At 59.8% G+C, this 19075-nt stretch overlaps 2 protein-coding genes across 4 annotated transcripts; one reads left to right on the top strand and one right to left on the bottom strand.

Annotated features, from left to right (window-relative positions):
* Positions 1-103: 103 nt before the first annotated feature.
* CFAP119 (cilia and flagella associated protein 119) lies at positions 104-7638 on the bottom strand. Its single transcript, XM_077819180.1, has 9 exons — positions 7545-7638; positions 6439-6575; positions 3599-3630; positions 2437-2502; positions 2030-2199; positions 1586-1656; positions 1299-1415; positions 1003-1066; positions 104-318 (listed from the first exon to the last, which is right to left on the bottom strand). Exons 1-9 carry the CDS (start codon positions 7636-7638, stop codon positions 140-142), a joined length of 930 nt encoding a protein of 309 aa, XP_077675306.1. The 3' UTR covers positions 104-139.
* On the top strand, positions 6951-17456 carry RNF40 (ring finger protein 40). 3 transcript variants are annotated; one of them, XM_077820623.1, is made up of 20 exons: positions 6951-7025; positions 7567-7768; positions 8031-8198; positions 8701-8866; positions 9481-9714; positions 9833-9954; positions 10121-10267; positions 10510-10584; positions 10911-11030; positions 11293-11472; positions 11752-11887; positions 12185-12306; positions 12660-13093; positions 13199-13316; positions 13570-13719; positions 13912-14124; positions 15602-15727; positions 16300-16440; positions 16531-16632; positions 16798-17456. In XM_077820623.1, the coding sequence occupies exons 2-20, from the start codon at positions 7637-7639 to the stop codon at positions 16972-16974; spliced, it is 3063 nt and encodes a 1020-aa protein (XP_077676749.1). In that variant the 5' UTR covers positions 6951-7025; positions 7567-7636; the 3' UTR covers positions 16975-17456. The 3 variants fall into 3 exon arrangements, with proteins under 3 accessions (XP_077676749.1, XP_077676747.1, XP_077676748.1); XM_077820621.1 differs by having other exon boundaries at positions 16300-16632; XM_077820622.1 differs by having other exon boundaries at positions 7004-7021; positions 16300-16632.
* Positions 17457-19075: the final 1619 nt, after the last annotated feature.

Here is a 19075-nt window from a genome sequence, read left to right as displayed (position 1 = left end):
GGGGCACTGTCCCTGGGGCAGGGGCAGTGGGGGGGGACCTTGAGACTGGGGTTCCCCCCCAGCAGGGTGCAGTTTCCCAGGGCAGTGAGGCATGGTACCACCGTAGAATTGGAGTCCTTTATTGCACTCTTCTCTCCCCTCACTTCCGGCGGCCCCGGCCGCCCCCCTTGGAGGAGTTGGGCACCTTCTCCAGCAGGGCCAGCTTGGCGTTGAACTGTTCCTCGCTGGCCCGTAGCTGCTCCTCCACTGCCAGCCGCAGCTGGGCCATCTCCTGGCAGAGTTGAGCCGAGATGTATTCCCGCAGCGGGGCCCTAGGGCCTGGAGGGGGGAGAGGGGTGAAGAAAGCAGCCAACCAGATCCCTCAGCCGAGATTTGGAGCAGGGCTGGTGCCCCCCAGAAGGAAAAAGCCTAGGTCCCATTCCCCACCCCCCACCCTGGGGCCAGTCTGGAGGCCCCGTTTGCCCCCAAAGGGGAAAGGCCCCGTATCTCATTCCAGGCCTCACTCTTCCTCACTCTCTTACTCTCACGGGGGGCTGTAGGTCCACTGTCTGCTTCCTCCTCTTGCGCTGGGGGGACAGGTGCCGTCACGCTCTCACCCAGCTCTCCTGCTGGGGGGTGAAGACAGTGGATAATCAGGGTGGGGCTTGGCTTCATTGGCTGGATGCTCCACCTTCCCGTGCCTCCTAAAGCCCCCTCCTCCCTTCTGTGGTGTCTGGGAGCTTGTCCCGCCCAGCACCCTCAGGTGCCCCACTCTGCTGGCATCAAAAAGCCACTGTCTCAACGTTCTTTGGCTGGGAGTTGCCGTCCTGTTCGAGCATTTTCACCTTGGCTCCGAGGCCCCAGGGCTTGCTCTTGGTCAGCAGCAGAAAGGAGAAGCCCCAATCATCTCCCCCCTGCACCTCCCAACCAAACCCCTCCCATGGGTATGAAGGAGGGTAAACTCCTCTGAGTTCATCTGCATGGCCGAGAGGTTTTGGGGTCCGGCGAGCACCAGCTACTCACCCAGCTCAGCCGCGGGCTCCGGCTCTGGCATTCCCACGTAGGACAGCGATATGTCCAGCCGGATCTGCGAGGGGAGAAAACAGGGCCGTCCTGGAAGCTGTAGGGGCTGAGGTAGGTCTTGGGCTGGGTACGCCTGCCCTCTGTTAGCTTCCCCATGTGGGTGGAGGACTCAGAAAGGGGGCCTGTGTGCAGCTAAGCCATGCGCGTGGTGGGGCAGGCCAGGTCCCCAGGGGGTGTTGGGTGTGGCTGACACTGGAGGTGCCATACCCCATGGGATTCCCCGGGGGGCGCCATACCTGCGGTGTGAAGGCGTACTTGTACAGCTTGAAGTGGCGGAAGTAGGTGTTCACCACATAGTCGCTTATGAGTGCCAGCTGCTCCTGGCTGAAGAGGTCGATGCTGAATGGAGGCCGCTGGGGGTGGGGAGAGGAGAAGGTGAGGCAGGAGATGGGCAGAGGCTCCCCACCCCACACTCATCCCTCTAACTGGGCCCTGCCGGGGGGGGGAGCTGGCAGCAGCAAGGGGTCCCTGGCTGGAGCTGTCCCTCCCTGGCCCGTGGGCGGTGCCGAGCGGCGGGGCTCACCCGTATGGCGTGGCAGAAGAGCAGCTCGGTGAAGTAGCGGTAACATTCCTCCACATTGGGCAGGGGTGTCTCTGGGGGAGCAGACATGAGTGTGAGGGACCTGCACACCCCATGGCCACCCCCCACCCTGCAAGCTCCTCCCCGCCAGCCACACCATCTTCCAGGCTCCTCCTCTTCCTTCCCCATGCCCACCCCCACTGCCTCCCTCCACAGCCATGTTCAACCTCCAGGCTTCTCCTGAGAGCCCCACCCACCTTGTAGGCTCCTCCCCCTCCCTGTGCCCATCCCTACTCACGGAGGGTCCTCTACACCCCACTCATTTTTGTGGGCTCCTCCCTTGAGACTCATCCCCTTTCTTTAGGCTCTCCTGCCCCCCCGCCCCAATTCCCTGACTCCCTCCTCCCACAGAGGCCAGTAGTGCCTCCCTTCGGCCCCCGCTCTTACCCACACAGGCCTCGTGGGTGTCTTTGACGATGGTGAAGAAGGCGGAGCTTTGCTCCCGGCTGAAGCTGTGCTCCCGGCTGAACTGCACCGTGTAGAAGTAGAGATCCAGCAAGATGGCGGCCCGTGGGTCCGATTCCCAGCCCTGCAGCTGGAACAGCTCCGCCAGCACCCTGCAAACAGGGGGCCACAGACTCCAGGGGTGGGGTGTCTCCCCACCCAGGGGCCCCCTCGAGGGTGGGGGGCCCTAGGGAGGACCTGAGAGTACAGGGGGGCTGGTAGGGGGTGCTCTCCCTACCATGGAAGGACAATGGGGGGGGACTCCAAGCCTAGGTGCAGGGGATGGGGGTATCCCCCCAGGACTGGGGGGCACTGACCTAGAGTCTTCCCCAAGTCCTACAATCAGTTACCTCTTTAGCTCGTCGGTGGTCTGCGCTTTGTTGATGAGGTCCATGGAGTGAACGTCCAGGTACTTCCTGCACCAGGGAGAGGGGCCCCAATGCCGTGAAAGAGCATCATTTGAAGCCCCAGCACGGGCTCAACAGCCCGTTGGGGAACGTCGACAAGAGACCATCTATTAATATGGCAGGTTAAGGAGATACGTTGGGTCTCCCAGCTGAGCCGTTTCTGCCATTCCCAAGTACTGCATACCCCCTCCCTGCTCTAGCTGCAGGGCGTTCGCATTATCTGCATTTTAAGGACATAGTTTGTCCTATGTGCTGGGTGCACCAGAGACTCCTGAACCAGTGGGGAGATAAGTTCACCTGATCAGCTGTAGCCTGGTATGTACCCTGACCCCAAAGGCCGTCCCTAATTTAGATTGCCTGTGCCAGGCCTGGAACCCAAGCCAAGCGGGTAGTGCCTTGCAAAGCATTACAAACTCAACACGTGATCTACCGAGCGCCATCCTTGTGGCCCAAGATACAACCCTTTGGCTAGAAGTAGATAGGAGGATAAACGGCCTTCCCAGAACTGGGCTGTGGGCTAAATCCCATCAATTTAGAAATGCTTCAGCTCCCGGGAAGCTTGGTTCTCTAGATCAGTGCTCGGAGCCAAACGATCTGTGGGGGAGAGATGGAAGAGCAGAAGCCTGGCACGGTGACTTGGCCGACATGGCAGCTAATGAGCAGGAACGTTTCAGAGAAGAGGGACCTCGGACAAATTTGAAAAGATCTGGTCTGACTTTTTAGATGCTTTTGATTAATTCCTAGCAGATGGAAACCAACATGGCACTCTCCTTTTCCTGCCTTTCCAGTTGCTTTCTTTTTTTGTTCTTTTTGTCTTGTTTGTTCTCCACCTACTTTTGGGAGCAATCAATAAAATACACATAACTATCAGAAGCTGCATCTTGGGTCGGGCAACTGGGTAGCAGCCACACAGCGACACCATGTAGGGTGGCTTGCTTGGCACTGAGATGCAGCTGCCTCTGGGGTGGGGAGGTGGGCAAGAGCCATGCAGAGACGCTGCACGGGGATGGCTTGCCTGGCGCTGAGATGAAGGTGCCTCTGGCTGTGTAACAGCCACAGAGCGATGTGCCTAGAGCGCCCTTTGGAGGGGCTGGATGCTACTCACCACATGCAGATCTTGGCTTCATGGCACTGGGGCTGAAAGAGAGAGTGGTGTGGGGTGTCAGTGAACATGATGGGGATGGGGTGTGGCCAAGACATTGGGATGGGGGGGAATGACAGGTCACACATGCCCCACCCTGAGAGAGGGTAGCCTGGCCAGTGGCCATAAGAATTAGCTGGTTGATGTTCCTAACGGGTTGGTAAAGCTGGGGATGTTCGATAGTTTAATTCATATCAGATTATCAGAATCCGAGACAATTTGCCTGTATGTAATGATGAATATCATGAGCTAACCAACAATGTGCTCAACATCAGTGAGGAGACAATCAGCCGGCAGGAGGTGATGGATATTCATGAGGTGATCAGCAATGTGATTAATATTCATGAGGACATGGTTAATCAGCTGTGGATGCTGACTTTTCTTGAGACATGCTTACATGTACAACCTACATATGTACAAGAACCTACATCACAAAACAGAATTTCCCTCCTGACATTTTGAAATTTGGTTTTGTTCCGAGTCAGAACAAAAAGCTGAAATTTCTTGTGGAAATTTTGAAAAATTGTTCTTTGGAACCATCAAAACGTTTCGTTTCGACAATGTGGAATTGCCCACTTTTGACAATGTCAAAATGTTTTATTCTGATAATAATAATAATACCACCAATTTCTTAGCGCTTTTCCCCAGTAATTTCCAAGCGCTCCAGAATCTTTAATTGTATGCAGAGTAGTTGGAGCTGTGTCAGTCTCAGGATATTAGAGAGACCAGGTGGGTGAGGGAATATCTTTTATTGGACCAACTTCTGTTGGTGAGAGAGAGAAGCTTTCAAGCTACATAGAGCTCTTCTTCAGCTCCGAGAAAGGTACTCCAAGTGCCACAGCTCTAACTATTTATGCTAAGCAACCTGTTCCACCTTGCATTTAGCGGGTGCTGCAAGGCAGAGGTCCTGAGATTCCCCTCACCCCCAAATCTGGCAGGTGAAGGGGGGGAGGCTGCGGGCTGCACTTTAATGGTAAAAGAGCCATATGTTGGCCACCCCTATATTATAGTGTCCGTAACATTGACATACGTGCAGTGATGAGTGTTTTTAAAGCTGTAGAAATTCAGTAGGTGACAAATCTTACTGAGGGGGAAGTAATTAGGTAATGCTGGGTTTGGATATTCAGAGTGTGATTAAGGTAAATGAGATAGTGAATATTCAGGAGATGATGCATATTAAGGAGGTGATCGAGGAGTGAATAGTCATGTTGAATTACTATTAATGAGCGGTTTCAGAGTAGCAGCTGTGTTAGTCTGTATGCGCAAAAAGAAAAGGAGGACTTGTGGCACCTTAGAGACGAACCAATTTATTTGAGCGTAAGCTTTCATGAGCTACAGTGAGCTTACCTCACGAAAGCTTATGCTCAAATAAATTGGTTCGTCGCTAAGGTGCCACAAGTCCTCCTTTTCTTTTTATTAATGAGCAATGACAATTAAAAATGATTGGTGATTCAAGGCTGATCTCTACCACGGATTTACATATGGGTCCTGAGATGACTCAGAAGTCCGATCCTGGAACTGCAAACCCATCCGCTAAAGGTACAGACATTTCGTGGCAGGCCAGCTGCCTGCTGGGAGAAAGTTAGTTCTTTCTTTTTCCTTCCTTCTCTCTCTCTTTTCAGCTTTGAGGGCAAGGTGCTTCTCCTCAAAGCGGGCTACTGCCCGATGAAGGATATGGCGCCATCGGGGTCAGCTGGTGGCTTGCTCCTCCAGTTTGTGATGTCCACATCAGTTTTCTTAAGATACACTTTCAGTGTGTCTTTGCAGCGTTTCCTCTGACCACCACGGGATCTCTGACCACGGGCGAGCTGAGAGCAGAGGACTTGTTTTGGGAGGCGAGAGTCTGGCATCCGCGCACAGTGTCCAGCCCAGCGAAGTTGGTGCAGGAGGATCATTGCTTCAATGCTGGTGACGTGGGCTTCAGCGAGGATGCTGGCGTTCGTGCGGCGATCTTGCCACCTGGCGCAAAGGGTCTTCCGGAGGCATCACTGGTGATACCTCCCCAGACGCTTGAGGCGCTGTGGACAGGTCTCCCAGGTTTCGCAGCCGCAGAGGAGCGTGGGAACAACAAATGTGTTATCGGCTGGATCTCGGTGTCCTGCCGTCGGTCCGAGCCGTGACAACGCGTCGGAGCAATTTCCCAAGGGAAGCCCTTGCGCACTGGAGCCTGAGCTGGGCCTCGCGGTCGATGTGAATGCGTGACAGGGGTTCGGCTGCTGGTGTGTGCCGGATCACGCTGGCTAATACTGCTCCCTTGGGCCCTCCGGTGTCTTGTGTGACACGGGGATTGTCGTTTGGTTCCGCGTCTGTCCCGCGCCGAGGTCCCCGAGCTCCTCCTGGTCTGTGACTGGGGCCTCCAGCTGCCACCCTCAGGCACGGAATAAACAATGTGCAGCGCCTAGCACAAGGGGGCGTGGCCCAGGGCGGGGCTCCTCCGGGGTGCGAGGGGGGAGCGATCAGGGCAAACGGGGGCTAAAGGGCAAACGAGCGAGGGACGCGCCCCGGCGGAAACCGCCCCGGCCCGCCTGCCGCTTGGGCGGTGAATATTTACATGCTCATGAATATTCATGAGCGGCTATGCGGGGGGGGGGGGGCGGGGTTTGCTCACGCTCCCTGAGTGGACAGGGACGGCCCCCAGGCACGAATCAGAGGCTACCATGACGAGCCGATGAATATTCAGAAGGCGATGAATATTCATGAGGTGGTCGAAGAGCCGCGGCCCCCCCCCCCCCGAGGCTGGGTCTTTGTGGCGCGGTTGCCATGGCAGCGGCAGCAGCGTGGCCCCCGCCCCGCCCCGGGCTCACCTGCTTCAGGCGGTCCCCCGGACCCATCGCTGCGGCGGCGCCGGCTCCCGCTAATGCGTGGGACGCGTCGCCACGGTAACCCCCGCTCCGCCAATCAGAGAGGGTATCGGGGCTCGAGCCAATCAGAGAAGGATTCACTGGATGGGTGAGAGCCTATTGACCAATCGCCGAGGTCGTCTTTGTCCAGCCAATCATAATGTGTATCTGTGCTGGGCTACGACCGAGTTTTAATTCCTTCAGCCAATCAAAAACGGTCTTTTCGGCTCAGCGGGCTTCAGCCAATCAGCGCATGTCTCTCTTTGAGGGCTGGTTTCCACGATCCAATCACAGAAAGCGTCTTTCACCTCTCAGCCAATCCCCAGCCTGTCTCTAACATCAGCCAATCTTCGGCAGGGACTCTCGTTGACTAACCCCGCCCCTCCCTCGCTCTCATCCAATGGGAGAAGAAGGGGAAAAAAACTCGTCCCGCGCATGTGCAACGCGAGGTAGGGGGCGGGTGTTGGGAGTGTCAGGTCAGCGCGTGCGCAGTGGTGCGGCTGGGGGTGGGCCTGGCACGGGAAGCCGCTGGGAGTGGGAGCGCGAGGCAGGTGAGCGGTGCGGGAGGGCTGGCAACGGGGGGAGGGAGGCAAAGGGGGTGAGCGGTGGGGGTTGGAGGTGAGGGGGGACATGGGGGTGAGCGGTGGGGGTGAGGGAGTGGGAGGGGTGGCAAGGGGGGGAGGGAGGCAAAGGGGGTGAGGGAGGTGAGGGGTGGCAAGGGGGTGAGAGGTGGGGGGAGGGGTGGCAAGGGGGTGAGCGGTGGGGGTTGGGGGGAGGGGTGGCAAGGGGGTGAGAGGTGGGGGGAGGGGTGGCAAGGGGGTGAGCGGTGGGGGTTGGGGGGAGGGGTGGCAAGGGGGTGAGAGGTGGGGGGAGGGGTGGCAAGAGGGTGAGCGGTGAGGGTTGATGGTGCGGGTGGCAAGGGGGTGAGGGGTTGGGGGATTTAAGGGGTGCCATGGGGTTGGGGAGGTGAGGGCTTTGGGGATAGCAAAGGGAGATGAGGGGGGTTGGGTAAGAGTCCAGGGAGTGTGGGGTGGGGGGGCAGAGATCATGAGGGTAGGGAGGTTTCTGACCCCTCTCTGTTTTCCCCTCCAGGTGAGGTGCAGCTCCTGGGCTGATCCCCCGCCCCCAGCTGCTGCTTCCAGAGCCCCCGGCCAGCGGCGTCATGTCGGGGCCGGGGAGCAAGCGGGCGGCTGGGGATGGGGGCTCAGGGCCCCCTGAGAAGAAAGCCAACCGGGAGGAGAAGACGACCACCACCTTGATCGAACCCATCCGCCTGGGGGGCATCTCCTCCACGGTCAGTGCTTGGGCTAGGGACTGGTGGGGGCAAGGGGGGTTGGTGGATGGAGGGCATTTGGGGAGGTCAAGAGAAACTGGGAGCATGGAAGGGATTTGGGAACCCTGATTGGGCAGGTGGGATGGGGGCGTGGGGACACTGGGTGTAATTTGGGGAGGGCAGGGTGGGGGATTGAGAAGTGGGGGAAGAGGCAGCTGCGGTGGTGGTGGGGGTGGCAGGGAGCCACTGCTGACCCCCCCACACCCCCCGTTGATCCCCCCAGGAGGAGATGGACCTGAAGGTGCTGCAGTTCAAGAACAAGAAGCTGGCGGAGCGGCTGGAGCAGCGCCAGGCCTTTGAGGACGAGCTGCGTGAGCGCATCGAGAAACTGGAGAAGCGCCAGGCCACAGACGATGCTACCCTGCTCATTGTCAACCGTTACTGGAGCCAGGTGAGACCCATGTCCCTCCCCTGGCCATGGCCCTCTCCCCCCGATCTCTCCTGCCGCCTCCCCCGACTGTGCATTCCACACCCACCCCTCCTCCCCTCCCGGCCACAACCCTCTGGCCTTGCATTGCACTACCCTGTCGCAATGCCTCATCACCACCACTCTACCCCTGCCACGCATCCCCTACCCTGCCTCGTTGTTTATCGTCATCTGCAGTTGGAGAGCCGTCCCTCTGGACCCTCGGCATATCTCCCAGTGATCACAACAGGCTGCCTACAGTGAGACCTCGGCCTGCTGTACTCTAGTGGGGTTGAGTGATTGCGGGCTGCAAGCCAGGACCTCTGGGTTCTTAGCTCTGTTACCACAGTCTTTCTTTGTCCCTCCCAGAGACCTTCCTCCTGGGTGTACGTTTCCCCCAGCCAGCGGAGGGGGGCACAGATGTTTATATCCTCTCCCAAACCTGAGCTGGGCTGACACCCCCACCCCCATCTCCATCTCCCTGCAGCTGGATGAAAATGTGCAGGTCCTGCTGAGAGGCTATGATGGGGACTGTGAGCCCCCACCTCCCGCAGCCCCTGCTGCCCCCTCTGCAGAGGAACCCGGGCCAGAGCCAACAGGACCGGACCCTGAGAACACAGCCAGCCCTAGTACCGAGGGCCCAGATAGGACAGGTGAGCATGGGAGAGGTACCAGGCTGCAGGGGGTGCTGCGCTGGGTCAGGGGTGGTGCTGCACTAGGGCAGGGGGTTCAGCGGGGCAGGGGCATTCAGCAGGGGGTGCTCTCCCCTCGCAGTGATCTCAACATAGCGCTAAACCAGGGGTGGGCAAACTACAGCCCGCGGGGCCACAGGGATGTGGTGATGGCTGCTTCCGGCAGCAGCGAGGTGCCAGGGCAGGCAGGGAGCCTGCCCTCACCCCAGTACGCACCGCTGCCACCCTGGAGCCGCTCCGGGTAAGCGGTGCCGGCTGGAGCCCGCACCCTGAACCCCTCCTGTACCCCACACCCCAACCCCCTGCCCTGAGCCCCCTGCTGCACCCCACACCCGTTCTGCACCCCAACCCCCTGCCCTGAGGCCCCTCCCATACTCCACACCCCTCCTGCACCCCAACCCCTTGCCCTGAGCCCCTTCCTACACACCACACCCCCTCCTGCCCCTCCTCCCGCACCCCTGCCCCAGCCCTACACTCGGCCCTGCATGCAATTTTCCCACCCAAATGTGGCCCTTGGGCCAAAATGCTTGGTCACCCCTGTGCTAAACCCTTCTCTGTCCTCTCCACCCCCGCAGAAACAGCTCTACCTGTTGCAGCCCCGTCAACCCCCTGGAAGGCCGGGGGGCTCCTGCTGAATGAGCCAGCCCTGTCATTCCTGGCCACCCTGGCCAGCAGCAGCAGCGAGGAGATCGAACTGCAGCTGCAGGAACGCATGGAGTTCTCCAAGGCCGCCGTGTCCCGTGTGGTCGAAGTCTCCAACAAGATCCACCGGCGCACGGAGGAGCTGTGCCAGAAGATCCATGCCCGTGGTGAGCCGAATGCCAGGGTTCCATCCTGGCCGTGGGAGCGGAGTGAGATCTAGGGGGTTAGAGTTGGGGCGCTGGGAGTCAGGACTCCTGGATTCTCAGAGGTGTGACTCCTTTTCAGCTGACTTGGACCAGCTGGATGAGGCGCTGAAGTCCTTGAACAAAGAGCTGATGAGAGAGAATCAGCGGCTGCAGGACTTGGCGATGCAGCTGCAGGAGAAACACCACAAGATCTCGCTGGAGGTACGAGCCGGTTGTCAGGGCAGAGGGGCTGGCTGGCTGGCACAGGGGTAGGGAATGAGTTGCAGGACCTTTCCCCTCTGGGGGCACTGGCTCTGACCGCAGAGTCAGGGGCTATCTGGCCTGGAGTGGATCCAGCCCCACTCATCTGTGTCTCTTTCTGGCACAGTACACAGAGCTGCAGGACAAGGTGACATCGTCGGAGACCAAGGTGCTGGAGATGGAGACGACGGTGGAGGATCTGCAGTGGGACATCGAGAAGCTGCGCAAGCGTGAGCAGAAGCTCAACAAACACCTAGCTGAGGCGCTGGAGCAGGTGATCTGCCCCCATGTCCAAGGCTTCCCTCTCCTCATCCCCCCAGGCCCCTTTCTGTGTCTCACTGCTCCCATCTGGCCCCATTGCAGCTGGAGCCATAGTTTCTCTGCCGCTTATATCTGGGTCCCTCTCCCCCTCATCCCCCATATCTGGGGCTTGTTGCCACATTTGCCCATTGCTCAGAGCACTTGGGAGGCCTGATCGGCAAGGGGGTGGCTGACTCTCTTTCTGGCCTTTTGCAGCTGAACTCCGGTTACTACGTGTCAGGCAGTTCCGGGGGCTTCCAGGGCGGGCAGATCACGCTCAGTATGCAGAAGGTGAGGGGGCAGAGGGAGCTGGGGACATGGGAGGGGCAGGGATCTCTGGCACTTGGGCAGGGGAGGTGAGGGTCTCAGTGGGTGGGGTCCCAGTGCAGAGAGGGGCGGGGCTCTCTGGCACTGGGATGGGGGAGTCCTGGTGTAGGGAGGGGTGGGGGAGTCTGGCCCTGAGGTTAGGGAGCATCTTCATGCTGGGTGGGGTCCTGGTGCAGGAAGGAGCGGGGCTGGGAGGGTGGGGTCTCATAGCATGTGTTGAGGCAGCCGCCGGGTGGGGGTCTCGAGGCGGGTGGAAGATAGGGCTCCGATGACAGAGTCTGTCTCGGCAGTTTGAGATGCTGAACGCGGAGCTGGAGGAGAACCAGGAGCTGGCCAACAGCCGCATGGCCGAGCTGGAGAAGCTGCAGCAGGAGCTGCAGCAGGCTGTCAGGACCAATGAGAAGCTCAAGGTAACGAGGTGGAGGGCGGTGCCCCCTGGAACCAGGCTCGGCGATGGGACCTGGCCGGGAGGGGTGGAGGGCAGCACCCCCTGGAGCCAGGCTGGGCGGTGGGGCCTGGCCGGGAGGGGTGGATGGCGGCAGGCTGGGCGATGGGACCTGGGCAGGAGGGGTGGAGGGTGGTGCCCCCTGATGCCAGGCCGGGGGGGAGATGTGGGGAGGCTGACTGGGGGTGGAGAGCAGTGTCTGTGGCAGTGACTCCCCATGCCTGCAGGTGGCGCTGCGGTCGCTGCCCGAGGAGGCGGTGAAGGAGACCCTGGACTACAAGGTGCTGCAGTCCCAGTTCTCGCTGCTCTACAACGAGAGCCTGCAGGTGAAGACCCAGCTGGACGAGGCGCGCGCCCTGCTGCTCACCACCAAGAACAGCCACCTGCGCCACATTGAGCACATGGAGGTGAGGCTGGGGGGAGGAGTCACAGTGGGGGCGGGGCCTCTTGGGAGGGGCGGGGCCTGTGGGGAATGCGCCACGCCTTTTGTGCAGGGGGCGGTTACTGTTTTGGAGAGCCTGTGCCATGTTGGAGGGTACCATTTGTGGTGCAGTGCCTCATTGTGTCGGGATGCGGGTGGCCAGGGGTGGAGGAGCGCTTACCATGCTGCCTCCAGGGAAGCCAACTGGGGTTGGGGGAGAGTGATTCCTCCCCCCGTCTCTCACCCTCCGCCCGCCCCATTGCAGAGCGACGAGCTGAACCTGCAGAAGAAGCTGCGCACGGAGGTGATCCAGCTGGAGGACACGCTGGCCCAGGTGCGCAAGGAATACGAGATGCTGCGCATCGAGTTCGAGCAGAACCTGGCCGCCAATGAGCAAGCGGGTGAGAAAGAAACACTTCCCCCTCCCCCACGCCCGGCCCCGTGGTACAGGCCGGCATGGTGTATCGCCCGGCCCTGTGCGTAACTTTGTGGTACAGCCCTGTGTGGAGTGCGGGGGTGGGCAGGCCGGCCCCTCATAAGGGAGCTCTGTCTCTGCCTGCTGGAAGCTTCCCTCACCAGTGCCCTGCCACCAGCCACCTACCCCCCATGGCAGATGCCCCCCGTTTCTCAAGTGCTTCCCCCCGTCCTGAGACAGCAGGTTCCTCTTCCCCCTGTGTAACCCTGCCCTTCCCCCCCAGGTCCCATTAACAGGGAGATGCGCCACCTGATTAGCAGCCTCCAGAACCACAACCATCAGCTGAAAGGAGACGTGCAGCGATACAAGCGCAAGCTGCGTGAGGTGCAGGCTGAGATCAACAAGGTGAGAGACCCGCTGGGGAGGGGTGCGCTCAACGATCCGCTCTGCGGGAGGGGAGGGCTTGACTGGAGCAAGGGCAGGGAGGGAGGGATCCATTTAGGGATCTGCTCTGAGGGGCAGAGATGGATCCACTTGAAGCGTGGGGCTGCATTTAGAGATCCATTTGGGGCAGGGAAGGATCTGTTCTAGGGGAGAGGCTTGATTAAGGATCCCCTTGGGGGGCCGGGGAGGGATCTGTGGGGGGGATGCGGGGTTTGGGGATTGGCTTAGGGGGGTCAGGGAGGGATGGGTTGGGGAGGTGTGGGGTTTAGGGAATCTGCAGCCCAGGTGTCTCACTCCGACTCTCTCTCTCCCAGATCCGAATGCAGTCAAGTGGCTTCCCCTGCGGCTCAGCTGTGCTGCCCCCCGCACCTGGGCCGGAGGAGCCGGTGGGCGGGGTCCCAGCTGTGGCGGTGAAGGAGGAAGAGGGGGGCACGCCTGCCCTAGAGGTGAAGAAGGAGCCGAAGGAGGCAGTGGTGGCTGTGGTGAAGAAGGAGGAGGCAGTGCCCCTGCCTGAAGGGGGTGTGAAGAAGGAGGAGGAGGAGCCACTCCCACCGGCTCCCCAGCCGCCCCCCCCTCCTCGCATCAAGGAACCACCAGAGCGCCCCAAGGGGGGCCGCGGGGGGGACCGGGAGCGTTCGCGGGACCGCGACAGGGATGGCTCGGCTCGTGAGCGCGACCGCCAGAAGAGCAGCGATGACCCCAAGAAGAAGGACTCAGACCTGCTCAAGCAGCTGCGCATTGAGCTCAAGTGAGAAAACCCAGGCGTCCGGGGGAAGGGGGTGGGGGGGAGGAGCTCGCAGGGGGGTCCCAGGCTGGCTGTGGTGTGCAGGGCCTTGATTCCTCTCCCCCCCAGGAAGGCCCAGGAGAGCCAGAAGGAGATGAAGCTGCTGCTGGACATGTACAAATCAGCCCCCAAGGAGCAGCGGGACAAGGTGCAGCTCATGGCCGCTGAGAAGAAGACGAAGGCCGAAGTGAGTGAGACCCTTGTGGGCTGGGGGGGTCTGGAGGGTGGGTCTATGGGTAGAATGCAGGTTGAGGGGTAGGGTTTGCCTCACTCTCTGTATGGGCAGATATGGGACAGTGACCCCCGTCTTTCTGCCCCCTGCAGGCAGAGGAGCTGCGGGAATGGTTATGGGGCTGACACACCATATCTCTGCCCCCTGCAGGTGGAGGAGCTGCGGGAGGGGAGCTATGGGGTTGTGACGCCATTTCTGCCCCATGCAGGTGGAGGAGCTGCGAGGGCGGGTACGGGAGCTGGAGGAGAAGGAGAAGAAGGAGAGCAAGAAGATGGCCGACGAGGATGCCCTGCGCAAGATCAAGCTGGCAGAGGAGCAGATTGAGCACCTGCAGAAGAAACTGGCTGCTACCAAGCAGGTACTGGGGTAGGGGAGTGGAGGGCGGCTGGGTTGGGGGTGGTTAGTGGTGGGAGTTTCCCCTGAATGGGGTGGGGAGGGGAGATCTGGCAGGATTTGGGGAGCTCTGGGGGTGGGGCTGGGCAATCTGGCAGAAAGGACTTAGCAGGGGAGGGCATCCAGGCCCCCCTGACCTCATGGCCTCGGGCTTCAGGAGGAGGAGGCCCTGCTGTCGGAGATGGATGTGACTGGCCAGGCCTTCGAGGACATGCAGGAGCAGAACATGCGCCTCATGCAGCAGCTGCGTGAGAAGGACGATGCCAACTTCAAGCTCATGTCAGAGCGGATCAAGTCCAACCAGATCCACAAGCTGCTGCGTGAGGAGAAGGACGAGCTGGCAGATCAGGTGCTGGCTCTCAAGTCACAGGTAGGGGGTGCTGCAGGGAGTGGGATGGGGGGCTCAGTAGTCGGGTTGCCAACTGTGTTATCACACAAGCCCAAACACCCTTGCCCTGCCTCTTCTCCGAGGCCCCACCCTCCCCACTCCATCCCCCCTCCCTCTGTCGCTTGCTCTTCTTCCACTCTCACTCATTTTCACTGGGCTGGGGCAGGGGGTTAGTGTGCGGGAGGGAGTGCCGTCTCTGGGCTGGGGCTGAGGGGTTTGCAGTGTGGGAGGGGACTCCGGGCTGAGTCTGGGGCAGGGGGTTGAGGTGCAGGAGGGGATGCAGGTGCAAGCTCTGGGAGGGACTTTGGGTTTTGTAAGGGGCTCAGGGCTGGGGCAGGGGCTTGGGATGGAGGAGGGAGTGTGGACTCTGGGAGGGAGTTTGGGTGTGGGAGGGGGCTCAGGGCTGGGGCAGGGGGTTGGGGTGCGGGACAAGGTGAGGGGTGCAGACTCTGGGAGGGAGTTTGGATGCAGGAGGGGGCTGGGACAGGGGCTTGGGTGCAGGAGGGCGTTTGGGTGCGGGAGGGGGCTCAGGGCTGGGGCAGGGGGTTGGGGTGCTGGCTCTTGGAGGGGGCTCAGAGCTGAGACACGGGGTTGGAGTATGGGAGGGCATGTGGGGTGCTGGCTCTGGGAGGGGGCTCAGGGCTGGGGCAGAGGGTTGGGATGCGGGAGGGGGTGTAGGGTGCTGGCTCTAGGAGGGGGCTTAGGGCTGGGGCAGGGATGTGAGGGTGTGGGGTGCTGGCTCCGGGAAGGGGTTCAGCGGTGGGGCAGGGGGTTGGGGTGCTGGAGGGGCTGCAGGCTACAGCAGGACGGCGCTTATCTCAGGCAGCTCCCAATGGGCGGCGCAGTGGGGCTAAGGCAGGCACCCTGCCTGCCCTGGCCCCTTGCAACTCCTGGAAGCGGCCGGCATGTCCCTGCGGGGGGCCACCAGGGGGCTCTGTGCTCTGCCCATGCAGCTCCCATTGGCTGCAGTTCCTGGCCAATGGGAGCTGCAGAGTTGGCGCTCGGGGTTGGGGCAGTGAGCAGAGACCCCCCTGCTCCCTCCCCACAGGGGCCGCAGGGACGTGCCGGCCGCTTCCAGGAGCGGCGCAGGGCCAGGGCAGGCAGGGAGCCTGCCTTAGCCCCACTGTGCCGCTGGACTTTTAGTGCCTAAAATCTCCCTGTTTGGCTTCAGTAGCCTCCAGGAGATAGAGCCCAATTCCGGGAGACTTCTGGGAAAACTGGGAGGGTTAGCGACCCTAGCTCATTAGGGACCGCTCTCCCCACACAAGCAGCGTGTGCCTCAGTGCGGCACTAGGGGGCACTGGGTTGCACAGAGGAGCATGGGGGTTCAGCAGGGTGGGCCTGTGTGGTTGGGGTGGGGGTTCATTAGGGGGTGCTCTCCCCTGGCAGGCAGGGGGCGGGGGCAGCTGGCTGGCTGCGAGTCGGCAGGCGGCGCTCTCCTGACCGGGCTGCGTTGCAGGTGGACGCCCAGCTGCTGGTGGTGCAGAAGCTGGAGGAGAAGGAGCGGGTGCTGCAGGGGAACCTGGGCACGGTGGAGAAGGAGCTGACCCTGCGTAGCCAGGCCCTCGAGCTCAACAAGAGGAAGGTGAGTTGGGGGGCAGGGCTGTGGGCTGGGGACCTGGGTCGGGGGGGTTGATGAGGGCGATCCGCAGGTGAGGGGGAGTGGGGTGACGGCGGCGGCTCTTTTGCACCCACAGGGCAGTCTCCTGGGAGAACCCTTATTTCTTGGCTAAGCTTCTGCTGCCTCAGCCCAGCCTTCTCCCACTCAAGAGTCCCTCTGCTTCCTGGTCTGTCATTGGGGTTCCTGTTCACAGGTGTGGATCCCAGTGTACCCGATCTCATCCCAGATGCTTGGCCAGGCCTCATGCCTCTCTCCCCTAGGAGTCACCTGCCCAGTTCCACTCAGCGGGTGGGGAAACTGAGTCACACATGTTGGTTATAAAAATATGACCAATATCTCCACGTTTGTTGGTGATGCTGCTGGAGGGAAGCTACCAGCATCGGGATGGGCTCTGTGGCTGAGGCCCTCCTGTGGGGGGAAGCTGGCAGTGCTGTGGGGTGTTCCCCAGTGGGAGCAGTCCCATAGGGGAAGATTACAGTGCCGGAGGCACTGTTCAGGGGGAAGCTCGCAATGATTGACATTCCCTCCTCCTGCAGGCGGTGGAAGCGGCCCAGCTGGCCGAGGACCTGAAGGTGCAGCAGGAGCATGTGCAGTGCAAGCTGAAAGAGATCCAGGCCTGCATGGCCGAGAACCGCGCTGCCAAGGAGAAGGAGTCCTTCAACCTCAAGAGGGCCCAGGTAGGGGGCGGGGGCTTGTGGGGCATACTGGGGGAAGGGGCAGGGGAGGGCCCGGGCCCTCTTGCTGACTGGATCTTCCCTGCACTCCAGGAGGACATCTCCCGGCTGCGGCGCAAGCTGGAGAAGCAGAAGAAGGTGGAGGTGTACGCCGACGCTGACGAGATACTGCAGGAGGAGATCAAAGAGTACAAGGTGGGCAGGGGGCAGCTGCGGGAGGAGGGGGAAGCCTGGCACAGGGGCCGGGGGGTGCGGGGAGGCACGAAGCTTGGGGAGGGCCTGTGCTCAGGCTCTGGGGTTGGGGGGAAGGAAGCCCGCCCCCCCCCACTAACAGGGTCTGTGGCCTCCCTGCCCCCCTAGGCCAAGCTGACCTGTCCCTGCTGCAACACACGCAAGAAGGACGCGGTGCTCACCAAGTGCTTCCACGTCTTCTGCTTTGACTGCGTCAAGACGCGCTACGACACCCGGCAGCGCAAGTGCCCCAAGTGCAATGCTGCCTTCGGCGCCAACGACTTCCACCGAATTTACATCAGCTGAGCGTCTGCAGTTCCTCTTCCCACCCCATCCCCTAGCCCAACGTTCCACAGATCCACCCCCTCCAGGATCCACGCGGCGGTCCCCTCCCTCCTGCCCTCTGCAATCCGCTCAGCAGGTGCTGCCAGGATTCCCTTGACCCATCACTGAGGATCGCACCCAAATGATGCCCGATCCCCTGAGGATCTGCTCCTCACAGCTCTCTGGATCCTCCCCCAGGCTCTGCTCTGTGCTCACTCTGTGGGTTCTGCTGGGGTCTGCTCCCCTGGGGCTGGTCTCCTCCCTCTGATATTTGAACTCCGGTGAGAGCCCTGTTGTGCTGAGAGGATGCCCTTGGGGGTGAAGGGCCGCAGGGCAGCAGCTGACTGTGTGTGTGGCGGGGTGGGGACTGTTCATTCTATTTGGATTTTATTTTATTTTTAAATACTATGTTTGGTTATGTGGGAAATAAAAATTGGAGAGTCCCACTGGGGCCAGATCCTCCAGCCTGGGAGCGTCTGTATCGGTGCTTGGGGAGGGGAACCGGGGGAGGACCACAAACACAGAGGTCACACAGGAAGCTTTTACGGTACATCTACACTGCAATTAAAACCCTGTGGCTGGCTCGTGCCAGCTGGCTCGGGCTGTGGGCTGTTTAATTGCAGCATAGAGTCCCGGCCTCGGGCTGGAGCCCAGGTTCTAGGACCCTGTTTTTTAATCAGACTGTGATTAAAAGGCCTTACAGAAGTCTAAATATATCCTCATCTAAACAAAGTTACCAACATTTGCCTGGATCTGTTGTCCGTAAACCCATGGTGCTTGGTATTAATTACTTTGCTTTCCTTTATTAATGGAGTCCCCCCCATCAGCTGATCTGTTATCTTCAGTGGGATTGAGGTCGGGCTGACAGGCCTATGATTATCTAGGTCGTCCTGTTTACCCTTTTAAAATATCGGCAAATCTTTTGCATGTGGTCAGGCAGGGCACTGCTAGGTGGCAGCTCGCAGCTTCCATGCTCCAGGGGAGTGGGAATGGGGGGTGCCTCCTTTTCCAGCCTGTCAGCACTGGAGAGTTGGGAGCTGCTGAGCTGAGATGGAAGGGTTGTCCCATGACCCTAGAGTCTTCATCCACCCAGTGAAATGTAAGGGGAATGCTGCATCCCATCAGCCGCCTTGCTGCCATGATGGCTGAGAGGGGCTGGGGAGGAGACCCTGTTGTTGGGATGGTGCTGCTCCATTCATGTGGCCCTGCTCCCCTCCCAGAAGTGGGGCAGAGAACCCTGGAGTTGAGTCCCAACCCACAAGGCCCCACTCCCCTCCCAGAGCCATGGATAGAACCTGGGACTCTTGACCTCCTCCCAGCTGGCTCAACCTCATTCCCCTCCCAGAGTTGAGGATAGAATCATAAAAATGTAGGACTGGAAGGGACTTTGATAGCTTGTCCAGTCCCGTGCACTGAGGCACTTTAAGTATTATCTAGACCGTTCCAGACAGGTGTGTCCCCAATTCTGGCTGTTCTTAAAAACCTCCAGTGATGGAGATTCCACACCCTCCCTTGGTAACCTGTTCCAACATTTAACTACAGGATGTTTATCCTAATATCTAACCTAAGTCTCCCTTGCTGCAATGTAAGCCCATTACTCTCGTCCTGGCCTTAGTGTATAAGGAGAACAATTTGTCACCCTTCTCTTTGTAACAACCTCTTACATACTTGAAGACTGTTATCATGACTCCCTTCAATCTTCTCCAGAAAAACTCAGTTTTTTCAATTGTTTTCTAGACCTTTAATCAGTTTTGTTGCTCTCCTCTGGACTCTCTCCAATTTGTCTACATCCATCCTGAAATGTGACCAGAACTGGACACAGTTACTCCAGTTGAGGCCTAATCAGTGTGGAGTAGAGCGGAAGAATTACTTCTCCTGTCTTGCTTACAACACTGCCACCAATACATCCCAGAATGTTGTTTGCTTTTTTTGCAATAGTGTGACACTCTTGACTCATATTTAGCTTGTGATCCACTATGACCCCCGGATCCCTTTCTGCAGTACTCCTTTCAAGGCAGTCATTTCCCGTTTTGTATGTGTGCAACTGATTGTTCCTTCCTAAGTGGAGTACTTTGCATTTGTC

The sequence above is a fragment of the Eretmochelys imbricata genome, chromosome 6 (genome assembly GCF_965152235.1).
Source record: "Eretmochelys imbricata isolate rEreImb1 chromosome 6, rEreImb1.hap1, whole genome shotgun sequence".
NCBI classification, from domain to species: Eukaryota; Metazoa; Chordata; order Testudines; family Cheloniidae; genus Eretmochelys; species Eretmochelys imbricata.
Note: the sequence above shows the minus strand (reverse complement) of the source record. Positions and strands in the feature narration are given on the sequence as shown.

Bases quoted from the DNA above. Each gene is read 5' to 3' on its own strand.
- RNF40 (XM_077820621.1), top strand. From the start codon at position 7,637: ATGTCGGGGCCGGGGAGCAAGCGGGCGGCTGGGGATGGGGGCTCAGGG. The intron at 10,585-10,910 runs GTGAGGGGGCAG...CTGTCTCGGCAG, and splicing joins TCACGCTCAGTATGCAGAAG to TTTGAGATGCTGAACGCGGA. The intron at 16,633-16,797 runs GTGGGCAGGGGG...CTGCCCCCCTAG, and splicing joins AGGAGATCAAAGAGTACAAG to GCCAAGCTGACCTGTCCCTG.
- CFAP119 (XM_077819180.1), bottom strand. From the start codon at position 7,638: ATGACGCCGCTGGCCGGGGGCTCTGGAAGCAGCAGCTGGGGGCGGGGG. The intron at 6,576-7,544 runs GTCAGAAACCTC...TCACCCATCCAG, and splicing joins GGAGGGGAAAACAGAGAGGG to TGAATCCTTCTCTGATTGGC. The intron at 1,416-1,585 runs GTGAGCCCCGCC...CCCCACCCCCAG, and splicing joins TCTTCTGCCACGCCATACGG to CGGCCTCCATTCAGCATCGA.